The sequence below is a fragment of the Nothoprocta perdicaria genome, unplaced genomic scaffold (genome assembly GCF_003342845.1).
Source record: "Nothoprocta perdicaria isolate Ctin4 unplaced genomic scaffold, notPer1 scaffold_475, whole genome shotgun sequence".
Classification (NCBI taxonomy): Eukaryota; Metazoa; Chordata; class Aves; order Tinamiformes; family Tinamidae; genus Nothoprocta; species Nothoprocta perdicaria.
The window spans coordinates 1-13,047 of record NW_020455727.1 but is presented as its reverse complement, the minus strand read 5'-3'; the positions used below and the strand labels follow the sequence as shown (position 1 = coordinate 13,047).

Here is a 13,047-nt window from a genome sequence, read left to right as displayed (position 1 = left end):
ACTTAAAACCTCTTCTCACTTGCTGCAAGACATGGGAATAATTAAAAGAGTTTTTAAGAATAAAATAATTTGTGGTTAATAGAAGGGAATGGATAACAAGTGTACTTTAGAGGAAATCCATTTTGCCAGAGTTTTTAAGTATAAAATTAGAAAATTCTTGCAGCCCATACAACATATATTTGTTTTAAAAAGTGTCAAGAACTCATCTTGCATCTTCATTCTTGCTCAATAGGATTTTGATATGGCATTCATAGATTCTTTTTAAAAACAATGTTCTAACGTGAATCTTGGGCAAACAGAACTTAGACATATATATATATATATATATGTCTATATATAAACATGAAGATTGGGTGAAGATGGATACAAAGCTGCCTAGTCTGGAAGTTTTCTTATCTTTTCCTTCCTGCTAGGTACCTTGTCCTGGATGGAGATTCTCGGGACTAGCCAAGACTTTTCAATGACAGTAACTTCACCATCAGTCAAGAACTAGGGAAATTTTCATGTTCCTTTTGTTGTTATTTTAATTGGAAAATTGAGCTAACTACTGTTCTACATGTCCTGTTGCCTCCTTTTTCTTCTATGAGTACAAGCTAGTCATAAGGATAGTGCTCTGTTTCCAGTCCTTTATGTCGTCTTCTGTTTTCTTCCCTATGGCCTTTGCTTTCTTATACAGTCCTAAATAAGTGCAAGTCTCTGTGGAATCCAGRCAGATGAAGTCCTTGAGGAGAGTAAATCTCTTGGTTTGAAAAGAGAGGGAACTGAATGTGAGACCCAACCATATGGACAGGCTAGGATCTTCTACAGTCTCCAGAGCATTTTCTTATAAAAGTCATTTTTCCACTTATGCTTCCTGCAGTGATTGACATCTGTGTGGTACTCCCCACTCCAAAGAAATCTTCTTTTTTTTTTTTTTTTTTTTCCTCTTCCACCTCTCCCTCTGGACTCTGGAGCCCTTGGATCGAGATGAATAAGAAAGTAATCTGGATTTGGAACTGCATCCTGGATAAGAAATTGCTTCTCATTTTTTTTTTTTTTTCCTGCAGTCTGTTAGGTTGCATGCAGTTGACAAATCTGAGATATGGGAAAGCCCAACRTCTTCAGAGTAAACCCTTCAACCCTAGGCTTTTCAGCTGCCATGGCCAATCTACTCCTCCCTATAGCATGGTCTTACTCTGATTGGCGGGGGTGAAGTGAGTTGCAAGAACCTTTTAGAATTTTCTTTTTTCCTTCTCTGTGGCAGACTAATGTTTCTGATAAATTTATAGAGGCACATGGATTCCCTGTTAAGTGAGCTGAGTGATGAATTATGAAATGCCTTTCAGCTATGAGTGGTAGCTTCGTGACTATCTGAAATTGTCATGATGGTAYTGCAGAAGATTATGCTTTAGGAAAATGGCCTTGAATAAGCAGTTGAATAAGATCTGCCTATTGACAGATTGTCACTCTGTCAGATCACTGTAACTTTGACCACTCCTGTTAGGATTTGGCCTGTCCCTGCTGTAGTTCAGAGGAATCCCTATTCTGCTTTTGATATGGAAGCATCTGAAGGCTTCCACAAAGAAACAACTTCTTGTCTACCTTCAGTTGTTAACTAGTTAATGTCTTATCACGTCATTTTTTAGCTTTTGGATGAAAAAACGAGTTGTTAAAGTTGACTGTGTGCTTGGATTGGAACCTTTAAGCAGTATATATATACATATGTATTCTTGGGTATTTTTGCAATTACTCCTAATTTTTTTTTTTTTTTTTTTTTTAAGAACTAAATGATATCTTCTTGGGTCACGCGTGCAGAGTTAGGGAAGTAACAGAATTTGTTTGGTATATTTCTTTCCTAGTGTTTATATTGTAATAATGTTGAAAATGGTTTTCACCTATTCTAACCATGTTAGAGGATGTAAGTCTTGGGTATTGTATAGTGAAGARCTCTTCCTGAGGTGCTGTTGGTTGAGGTATGTAGGGGAGTTGAGGGGAAGAGAACAGGTGAATTGACTCGTTCCTGGTCGTTCAGCTTGTCAGGGTCAGAGTAAGGAGTAGATCCCAACTCCTTCAGACCTCTCCGGTGCGTGTGTGTGTGTGTGTGTGTGTGTGTGTGTGTGTGTGTGTGGGTCACAGTTTTCTGTTGTATCTTCTAATCCAGACTTTTCCATATAAACGACTATGCTAACAGAAGCATCCACAGGCAAAGGACTGAGTAGTGAATAGAGCAAGCACTCCTCATGGTGGGGCTCGTAATTGAAGGCACTGCTGTGGGCAGCTATCAGCTTTCAGTGGTCCGTGCTGAGCTATTCCTTTCCCCATGTTTCTCAAAGGTTACAGGAGCCAAAATGCATGCCTCTTTGAAACCACCAAATGCACTGACTCAGATGTGCCTGTGGCCTTTAACTGTGCCTGCTGAGAAGATCCCCTCTGGCAACATTCACACACTTGGCTGGACATTTTGATGACTTATCAGAAATAATTCTGACAGCGTTATACACATTTTCTCTGTAATGCAGGATGTGTTGGAGAGTGTTGTGTAAAAGTTAATAGAAATCCCATTTAAATAACACAGCTAGTTGGATTGATGTATTATTTATTCAGATGCTGAACAGCTTACCCTTCCTTCCCCTCTATTCATCGTCCAGGTGTGAGGCAGCTGCACTCAGTATATCCCCTTTGAAACAGCAAATCTCATTCTGCTTTACACTAAGAGCCCAAGTCCACTAAAACTTTGGTGCCTGACTCCCTTTGGCTTTAGTGGGAGTTAGATATCAAAATGACTCAACAGACTTGATCCCCTTTATGTTACTTTGGCTGTAAAAAAAAAAAAAAAAAAAAAAAACTGTTGTCAGTTGTAGTCAAAGCATAATAAGGGAGTAGTTTCACAGTAGGAGCCCTGGGAAGTAATATTGGCTTAGAGTGCTTCTCACCCTGCTCTTTCCCTCCTTCCTCCTCTGTGCTACTGTGAACCCATCCCCTCGCTCCGGCCAGTGCGGCTGTTTGCCAGCTTCCCTCTGGTGCGGAGCGGATAGTGAACTTGGGCTCAGGAGCAGACGGATGAGATTTGCTTCCTTCTGAGTTGCTGTTGAGCTGGGTGGTTTCCTTTTCCCTAGTCACAGAACAAACACGTTTTTGCAATTGTGCTGAGAGAGCTGAGCGAGCAGTGAGTACTAGGATTGCCACCAAATGCTTGTCCTGTGAAACCACAGCCCGTGCCTTGAGGGAAGGGGTTGCCAACATAGAACTAGCACCTGCTGTAATAAGGCAACCAAAAGGAGCCTTAGCACAAATGGGGCTGGGCCCATAGACACCACAAAAACATACCAACAAGGGACATGCTTCCACAGTTTAGATCCCCCCCCCTTTTTTCTTTTCTTTTTTTTCTTTTTTTTTCTTTTTTCTTTTTTTTTCTTTTTTCTTTTTTTTCTTTTTTCTTTTTTTTTCTTTTTTTCTTTTTTTCCTTTTTTTCTTTTTTTTCTTTTTTCTTTTTTGAAATAATGCACAGAAAGGGCTAAAACGCGGGAACTTCACTGTATAGTGTCATGTGAAGGAACCAGGAACTCTTCAGGAGCTGCTCACGCGCTCCTTGTTTCCATAGTCCTTTGGGCGCCGATGATGTTTGTCAAGGAGAGGAGAAACTCATCAGGAAAGGAGGAGGCCTCGGGAGGGTGGCAGTGGCTGTGGCTGCTGCGATTCTGCTCTCATGAAGAGCATTCTGCCTGTTTTACTTTTCATGCCTCTTTCTGGCATTACAAAATTGTGTTACAAATTTTACAGAGGAGGGGGGATAAAGGAGGGAAAGGGACCAAGCACGCTGGCCTAGGCCTCTGCAGTCCGGTTGGTCCTCTGATACTCCTCCAGCTCTGTTTTCCTGTCTATGGCGAGCTGCAGCTCCTGCTTGATGACTTGGATCTGCTTCTCCAGTTCCGTGAGCTCTTGGATCACTGAGGTTCTAGCAATGTTAAGGGAATCTGCTTTCCCGTTGGTCGTTAAAGAAGCCGGAGTCTCTCTCCTCACCTGAGGCAGGGGGATGTCTTGGTGCTGCCGCATGGTCACTTCAGTTTGCCCTTCATCGGTGCAGATATATTTTTTCCGATGACAGTTGCTTGGATTAGCTGTATTCCACACGGCATGCTGGTTGTTCCCAATGTGAGACCTGAATAGAGATGAGGGAGTTAATAAGAAATCATAGGCTCCTCTTGTGGATGTGCAACCCTTCCTGTGAGTCATCCCTCTGGAGGAGGGAAAAAAAGTGCTGCTATTATGATTTATTAAAAAATGTTGTTTCTTTATCCTTCAGATTATTTTCCTCAGAAACATAAATTTAGGAACGCAAATGGTCAAGCTTTTGTGGTGCACAGAGGTGGGCAAAGGATGAAGAGGGAAACAAAAGTATGAGCAGCTGTGGTGCCCCTGTGTGAGCAGAAGGGCAGGACGGTGCAGGAAGGCCCTGGGTGCTGCGGTTCCCTGTGCTGTGTCCTTGCTGCCTGCTAGGAAGGCTCTGCAGAGTCCATGGAGACCCAGCCCCTGAGCCTTGCGCAGCAGACCTGCCTTGAGGCAGGAATAGGAGCAGTCCCAGAGATGCTGCAACACTCTCGTCTTGTAAATAATTCTCAGTGTCAAACCACTAAGATATAATTTCCGTTCTTTCACCCAACAGATTAAAAGATAGCATTTTGATAAGAGTTTTAGAAACTGATACAGCTTCTACACTTCATGGTGGTGTCTCTTCTGTCTCAAGCTGAAGTGATTTTAACAAAGACCTGGGTTCACTTCTGCATATGAAGTGTAGATGAAAATCCTTTGAGCTTGGCCACTACAGTCTTCTACTAGTAGAGTCTTCTACTACAGAGTTTAAAGAGCTTTCTGTAAAGCTATAACCTAAAAAACAGGTCAATTTCTTCCCTGACAAAAGTAACAGCAACATAATACAAATTCTTTCCACCTCTATTCTGCCTTGCGGTGCTTTTAGTAATTCCATATCTTCCAAGTGGAATAAGAGGAGGTGTTACAAGGTAATTGATCAGAGAGCACTGGGCTGTACCTTGCCATGTCAGTATTCATTACATCTAGGTCCCATGTTACCAAGTGTTATGTATATTCACTGCAATCCAGTTTAAATGGCAGCTCAGACCACAAGCAGCAGGGAATGGGTGGGTGAACATACACACACATACACACTGGTTGCCATATAGGCTGGGATATTTTAGGAGCCACATCACATGAGAAGAAAATATTTTCTGTGGTACTTCAGTATCAGCTTTAGGGCCATCTCCTTGTGCTAGGGAATTTCTACCCCACTTATTATCTGACAAGCTGATAATAATTCAACTGATGCTTTGTGTATCATCAGTCATGCAAACAGCGTGATATGAACACTGCTGTGCCCTAGTGAGCACCCAGTGTGAGGAAGAAACGTCTTGCACCAGTCAGCTCCTGTTACTGCTGCTCCGGTGCAATGAGGTGCTGCACTGGGGCTTTTGTGAGGCCATAAAATGAAGAAAAAAAATTAATTGCATATGTCTTTATATGCTTGATTTATGTAGACTGTTACACATTTATGTATTTTGACACGATTGAAATTTTGATTAAATTCAGTCATCCCAAATCCCTATCAACAGCTTGGAAGAAGTTGCATTTCCATTGTCTGTGCCTCCTGTGTAGGAAAGCAATACTATTACCTATACATTTAGGAGTGCTTTGTGGTTTTCAGTTAGCTGGAAAATGCTTAATTTTAAGAAAATGTTTTATGTATTGGTAGCTATAGATAAGAAAGTTTGTCTTTGCTTCAGAAGACATGGACTATCAAAGCAAGCAACTTTCTTACTTTTTCTTTTCTTCAGGAGTTAATTGAGACTGTTTTTTGAGGGACTGTGTTTTCTTTCAGCTTTTCCATTGCAGAGCTTGTATTTGTGTGAAAAAAATTCCAGCATACATACCACGTGTGCTGTAAAGATAACTCCCAGGACCCCTGCTTATCTGCTAGTATCTCAGTGTATGAGCTTATAATGCTCTAAAACCAAGGTTAGCAGATTTAACAAACTTCAAAGGCTGTGTTTAGCTTAGATTATTAGCCATGTGGGAAATCATAAAAACAAAATTTCTGGAGCCAATAACTGGTATTGAAAATAATTTGTTTCTACTTCACCCCAGTGTCTTTTCTGTCTTGTTTCCTTTCAAAGTATCTTGTTTGGGCCATTGTCTTTCAGGTATGTTACCAAGTACTTCTTTTCAAAGTAAATTTTGTAGTTTGTTTTTTAAGACAAGCAGAACTTCCCACCTCTTTTCTACTCGTTTTGTCTTAGGCTGGCGTTTGTCCTCAATAAATGAACTGTTCAGGGCACGATGTAATCTCTGCAGGGAAAATAAGAAAATGAATAAGTAAAAGCAAGTTTAAAAATAGCTCCATAAATGCGTAAACAATTTTGACTTTGTATGATCTACTTAAGCATAAATTATTTTGCGTGTTCAAGGATACAAGCAATGTCTGTGTTTGTCATTATACGTTAATCTCCCCATAGTTCTCAAAGAAGGGCAGTTTGTAGGGTGGATAAGTAATCTGCAAACACTCCTTTTTCTTAGAATTTCTCAGGAAAAAAAAGATGGATCTTGGCAAATTTCATAATGTTCTAACAGGCCTCATTCACAGTATTACTTGTGCCTTTTGCTTCAAAATGACTTATTCTCATAGGTGCTAATGCCTACAGCAATTTCCTTCCAGTATTTTCCTTAGATTAATTAAATTTTCTAGTACTTGTGTCTCCACCAGTTGCAAGCCAGTCCAGCAAAATTCTTGATAAGCAAAATAACATTCTACTGACTAAAAGGAGTTGTAAAGTTAATGGTATAAATGGAAAGATCCTGTCTGTAGGCTTTGCAGTTGTGAATATTTGAACTATTTCCTTTGGGCTTCTCAATTTGTCATTAATCAAAGAGATCTTCAGATAGCAACGGCTGCTGTCATTCCTCATTTGTCAAATGCCAGTCACCAGTGCCCTTCTGCACTGCTAACATACTGCTCTAGTGTGGCAGAATCCAGCACAGCTTCATAAGGCCAGGTACTGTTAGGCACTGTTTTACATAGCCCATAAATGCCTTAGCATTCTGACAGTAACCTGTTCGTGTTCTCCTATGTTACTGATACCATGAAAAATCAAAACAGAAACACCACACTGGTTGTGGTGACTGCAGAGAAGGTCTGACTTGTGTGGTCTACTATGATCCTCAGCATCTATTCTTAAAAGACCATGCAAGTTCAGATGTCATCACCATATACAGAAATGGAGATTACACTTTTCTAGACAAGTATGTGCTTAGATAAATTCCGGAGAAGGACTTGTTGACAAGATAGCAGGTTTTTCAGGAAGAATCCTGCATCTCTGTATGGACACAAGTCAACCATACTGCTCAGCTAAACCAAGAGTAATTTTATTGGGATAGACAGAGTAAAGCTTATAAGATACCAAAGACTATACTTCTTCACTAATCCACTTCCAGCTGGTGAGATGCTATGCTAGCACTGGACTATAAATCAGCAATGTGGCTTTGATGAGGTTAATGCTAAATACATACCTGGCTTGTATGGAGCCAATACTTCAGCTTGGATTTCTTCTTGATTCGTGGTAGGAACAGTCTGTACACTATGTGTTCCCCAATGGTAGTGAGAATGGACAAGCCAAATCCGATGCACAACATCACGAAGAGCCCAGAAAAATGTTTAATGCCCATTTGCAGCGTCTGTGGAAAGAATAAAAGCGAAGTAGGCACTTAGTGTATTTTAACAGATGTTTCAGTTTTCTCATTTGGAAATGTGGTCTGACTGAATACAAAGTGATGATATATTGAACAGAGTAGCCTGGACTGTGTTCATAGGAAAGACTTCCTTTAAAGCTTGGTGTCCAGTCAGAGCAAAGGATCTGTAACGGCAATGAGAATCAGGCCAAAGATCAGGAAATATTTTCAATGTACATTTTTCCTAGTGATATTAAGTGTTGCAAACATGAGAATCCAGTATTTTTGCTGTCTTTTCACTTAAATTTAGTGGAGTTTGACAAAACATAGTTAATGAATTTTAGAGCAAATCATTAGTCAACAGTGACCAAAGACTGACTGCTTCTATATTCTTAAATTTGGTCAAATGCCATTTTCATGTTTTGCATTTGACAGAAGGCCATGAAAATATGTTTCTAAGTAAAAGCACAAATATACACAAATACAATGTTCCTAAGTAAAAGCGTCTCCTTGTTGCCTGAATTAAATTTGTGTTAGTTGGGAAATATGTACTAATTTCTGTTTCCCTGTCTCTAAGTCATTTGTCATAGTCACAGCTGATTCTTGGATGTTATTATAGTCAGTGAAGCATATGCAGCTCTATTAAATTTTGTATGGAAAAGGAGAAAGCTTCAACATAAATGTCAGTTGTGAACATGCTGGGGTCAAGAAGATGCTTTTTGTCTGATTATATGACTTTTTGCACCTTTTATCTATACTCCTTTTAGTGTCATGTTAAACAAAGTACAGTGCTGATGTGGTACTCAGATTCCCATATTCATATAAACTGATGGAAAGATAAAGATATGAATGTAGACTGGTCTGTTTACTTATGCATTCCTGTGAATATGCTGCTGCTCAGTGTCTGTACATCTTCCAATTTAATGAGATGTGGCTTTTTTAGTAAGGTTTTGATGCTGCTATTGCATATATATTGTTGCTGTTTTGATCAATGCTGTTTTAAATGCTATTAAAATTAGCAGAAAAGCACAAGCTTTCCTCTAGTTTGTGAAAGTATGATTAAGCCCCTGTTTCTTTTTTGTTTGTTTGTTTTGTTTCTTTTTTTCTCCAGAGGTCTTTACAGCCAAGATCTTAGTATGACTCACTTACAAACTCTAAAATCAGAAATACCTGTAATGACTAAGGAGTAAAAAGGCTGTTATCTGTACTAGCTGCACATACAAGCTAAATTCTCTCCTGTTAATTCTCTAAGAAGCATCACTGCAAATCACTTCTCCAGTAAGAATGACCATAATTGCTCAGAGGCAAGTAGGAATCAACTTCTTCAGAGCTAGAGGTAGTGGGAAATGGAAGAAGAAATTGAATAAGAAACAGAATGATGAATTGATAAACAGATTGACCTGGTCATCTGAAGAACACATCTTCCCTGGGGCTCCTTAGCTACTGGATGGCATATTGAAATATTGGCTAGGAACTAGCACAGTTTTCTAGACTGAATTTACTATAAAGACTTGTATTGACAAGAACCTGTAAATCTGCTGGATGAAGGTGCATTTCCTTGACTATGTTAGACTTAATGCAGGAGAGAAGCAAAGGCAGCAAAGACCATTAAGGAGGCCTGATCCAGCAGCACTGGGTTTGGCTTATCCCAGTAGAGAGCTGGGAGTGTTTAGGCTGGAGAAGTGAAGGCTCTGGGGGCATCCTACCATTGCGTGCAAATACTTGAAAGGCGAGTGTAAAGAAGACAGGTATAGACTCTTTGCAGTGGTGCCCCGTGACAGGGCAAAAGACAAGAGGGCATAAACAGAAACACAGGAAGTTCTCTCTGAGCCTAAGAGAAAACTTCTTTACTGTGAGGGTGACTGAGGTTGCCCAGAGAGGTAGTGGAGTCTACATTCTTGGAGATACTCAACAGCCCTATGGATACAGTCCTGGAAAACTTGTTAATGGTGATCCTGCTCAAGTAAAGGTATTGGATAACATGATTGCCAGGGGTCCTTATCAACATCAAGAACTTTGTAATTCTGTATTCTAGGGAGCGTTTATATTGATCTAAGCAGTCAAATTCAATAGAATACAATAAAGTATTTGCAACTGAAAAAAAAAAATAAGGGGACACAACAACAATTGCAGTAGGATTTCTTGCATGCCTGGGATGTCTCCTGCAGCCTGAGGCTGGTGGCTGTTGCCATCTCTGTACTGGCTGCAGAAGGAAGGCCGGAGCAGCTCTTCATGTGGGAAAACAAATCCCTTGTCTTCAGAAAAGCTGCACTGGTTTATGTGGATGAGTGTCTGGATCACTGTCCTGTCAGCTCTGCAGGATAATCAACATTCCCTGAAAACAAGTTAAAGGAATTCCAGCTCTCATATCCCAGAAGTGTCCTTCACCTGTAACAGATAGCTTTTTACATCGCCCCAAACAAGACATCTTTCTCTAGAAATGGAAATGACAAAGCAAAGCATCAATAATACTTTATCTAGCAATAAAGAAGATAAATGCAACTACCTGAAGCAGCTACCTGATAAATTACCAGGATTAGTGGGAAATTTTTGAAGATAAATTAAATGAGATAAGTAGGTAGAGGAGAAATAATTAGTACAGTGTGTTTTAAGAGTACATGTAGTATTTATCTGCAGTGATATTGGCAGATATATGTACTACAGTAAATAGGTAATTTCTCATCTGCTGATATTACTCCTGTCACATATGTATGTCAAATAATAAAGGAAAGGATCTAATAAAGACACCACTCATTTTTATACCTTTGTGCTCATCAATAGCAGAGCAGGAAGGACCAGCAGATATTTTGTACTCCATGCATGTATTTGCAGATGTTATAGACATATTTTGAAAGAGCTGCAATAAACAGGCTACTCTGTCACTGCCTTTCCCTGCTAAAGTGGGGTCAGCTGTATGTGCTGGTAGTATAAGACCTTTTTTTTTTTTTTGTACTGCAGGATCTTTATGGAACGATTTCAAAGAATAACAGTTCTGATGTGTTGTATGCTCTTTTACACAGAACAAAAATACAGGCCTAACTTCAATTTTGTAAGCATAGGTTCAAGAGTTAGCACCATGCAACCTGTGGTGCGCATCTGAAGTTCCAAGCAGCCCTGATAAATCCTGCAATGGTTATAGCTAATATAACCATTAGAGGGAGCGATGCAAATAGCCTTTCAGCAATTTGCTACATACTAATTGGAAATGAGCATAGTGGCAGTTTCCAAAAACCAACACATACAGGAACAGAAGTGGAAGAAGCACGGTTTTGTGGGGTTTTTTTTTGTTTGTTTTTTGTTTTTTGTTTTTTTAAATAAGTCTTTGGAGATATTTCGGATATAACCCACAAATGCTTCTGCTTTCTTGCTGCCTCCTCTGTACGTGAAGGTCAGAAGCTCATATATATTTCTTCTTTGAGGCCCAAGGACAAGTTAGAGGGTGCAGAGAATAAAATTTTTATGTGTACCGTCAACATGTTCTCTCTGAAGTGGCAGTGGACACAAAAAAAGCACTCAATGTTCTCCTTGTTAGACTTCATAGACAAAACTCGTAATTTACTTCCTGCTACTTGAAACTGTAAATGCTTCATCTCCCTAGTGATACTAAAGGCAGTGAATAAGCCTCCTCTGTTGTCCAGCTTTCACTGATTTTTATGGGCTTCTTGTGGGCTGGCAACACACTATAGTTATTGATACCACGCACTGGTGATTTCTAGCACTAAATAGTGGTGTCACAGGCGTATTAGTTATAGCAATAAAATAAGCTATCCTTTTTCATAGAATTACCCAGGCAAAGTTTTTGGAAAGCTTTACTGAGATCAGGAATTTAAATTTTGGAGCACTTCTGTGAGGAAAGAATTATTTCCAGCTTTACTGGGGATGCATGGGTATTTATCACCAGTGATAAATAGGAATATATTTAAAGGGCAGATTTTTAAAGCCATTTGAATATCCCAGTAGGCCTTCAAAATTATATGGATGCTGTTGCATGTGTTTAAATAATTAAGCAGTACCTTTGTCCTCAGATTGTGGCATGTCCTCAGATTGTGGCAGGAAAATTGTTCTTTTTGTTCTTTCTCATGGCTTTACGTGTTGTTAAAGAAGTTGTAGCATTGAAGAAGCATAGACTTTCAAGGGCCAAAGCTTAATATCTTGTAGATCATTGTGTCAGGTATTAGCTAAACAATTTCCATTCTTTCCTTATTGTGAAGTTTTGCACAGATCTGTAAAAATACCTACTCTCTTCCAATGAAAATCTTTCTTTTTTTTCTTTTTTTTCTTTTTTTTTTTTAAACAACATCCATGATTCAAGCCCTATCTGTAGCAGGGAAAATAGCAGGGAACACAATACATATACCATCATAATTAGGTAGCATTCACATGATATCACTCGCTGGAGAACTGGGAATAACAGCTTTGTCTCCTTGGATAATGAAGGGTTTGTTTGTTCTTTTCACTTTGGACATGTTATTCCACATCTGATACTCATTTTCAAAGATACTCTAGTAGGAGCTCTTCTTTGGTCTCTGTTGTCAGATTTAATCCTCATCTATTCCTTTCTCCAAGAACCAGCATGGAAAATATTCTTCATCCCAGGACAAGTTCACAAGATACTCCCACATTGAGACAGCCCTTTTACAATCCAGTGTCTGTCATCGTGCAGTGCTCTTCTTCCTAAAATTTCCAGTCCTGAAGTGAGAAAGCATCAGTCCTTCTCCCCTAGAAAGCACATACGCAGACTGACATGTAAATTTTCTTGACAGCAGTAATTTTGTTCCCATTATTTGTGCTTGTTTTTCCCAGGCTGTTAACAAATTACCCTGAAAAATGACTAACAGACTCCTTTTATTTATGGGCCAAGCAAGCACACAGTGATATCTTCTCAGCCTGTGGACACCTGCATGACCTTTCCTTGTCACCTGCAGTGTGCCAGGGATGCACGCTAACCCTAGTGCCAAGATGACAGGTACAAGCTAACCACTGAGTTGTAAGATGACTGATAAAAGAAATAAAAAAGCAAAGTTTTAAGGAGGCTTGTCAAAACCAACAGCAGAAAAAGATGTTTTGCCACATACTGATGGTAATCACCTAAAATCATAGCAAGATGAAGTAAGTACGGCCTAAAACTGTGTCCCATGTGGTGCGAAGACAAAAGATGACCAGCACAGATACAAGTTACTTCATATCAAGTTTAGTGTTTCCTTCAGAGACATGAGAAAAGCGTCATTGGTGAATCCCACTGTTGGGGCCCGCTCCAAGGATGGCTGTACAGTGCCTATTAGCAGGCAGGATGCCTTGTTAGTAGATAACTAACTTCAAGGCCGACAGTGTACT

General features: G+C 39.7%; 1 protein-coding gene across 1 annotated transcript; it reads right to left on the bottom strand.

The window, feature by feature from the left end:
• Nucleotides 1–3,480: 3,480 nt before the first annotated feature.
• GRIN3A (glutamate ionotropic receptor NMDA type subunit 3A) lies at nucleotides 3,481–7,712 on the bottom strand. Its single transcript, XM_026047090.1, has 3 exons — nucleotides 7,555–7,712; nucleotides 6,263–6,336; nucleotides 3,481–4,138 (listed from the first exon to the last, which is right to left on the bottom strand). Exons 1-3 carry the CDS (start codon nucleotides 7,708–7,710, stop codon nucleotides 3,802–3,804), a joined length of 567 nt encoding a protein of 188 aa, XP_025902875.1. The 5' UTR covers nucleotides 7,711–7,712; the 3' UTR covers nucleotides 3,481–3,801.
• Nucleotides 7,713–13,047: the final 5,335 nt, after the last annotated feature.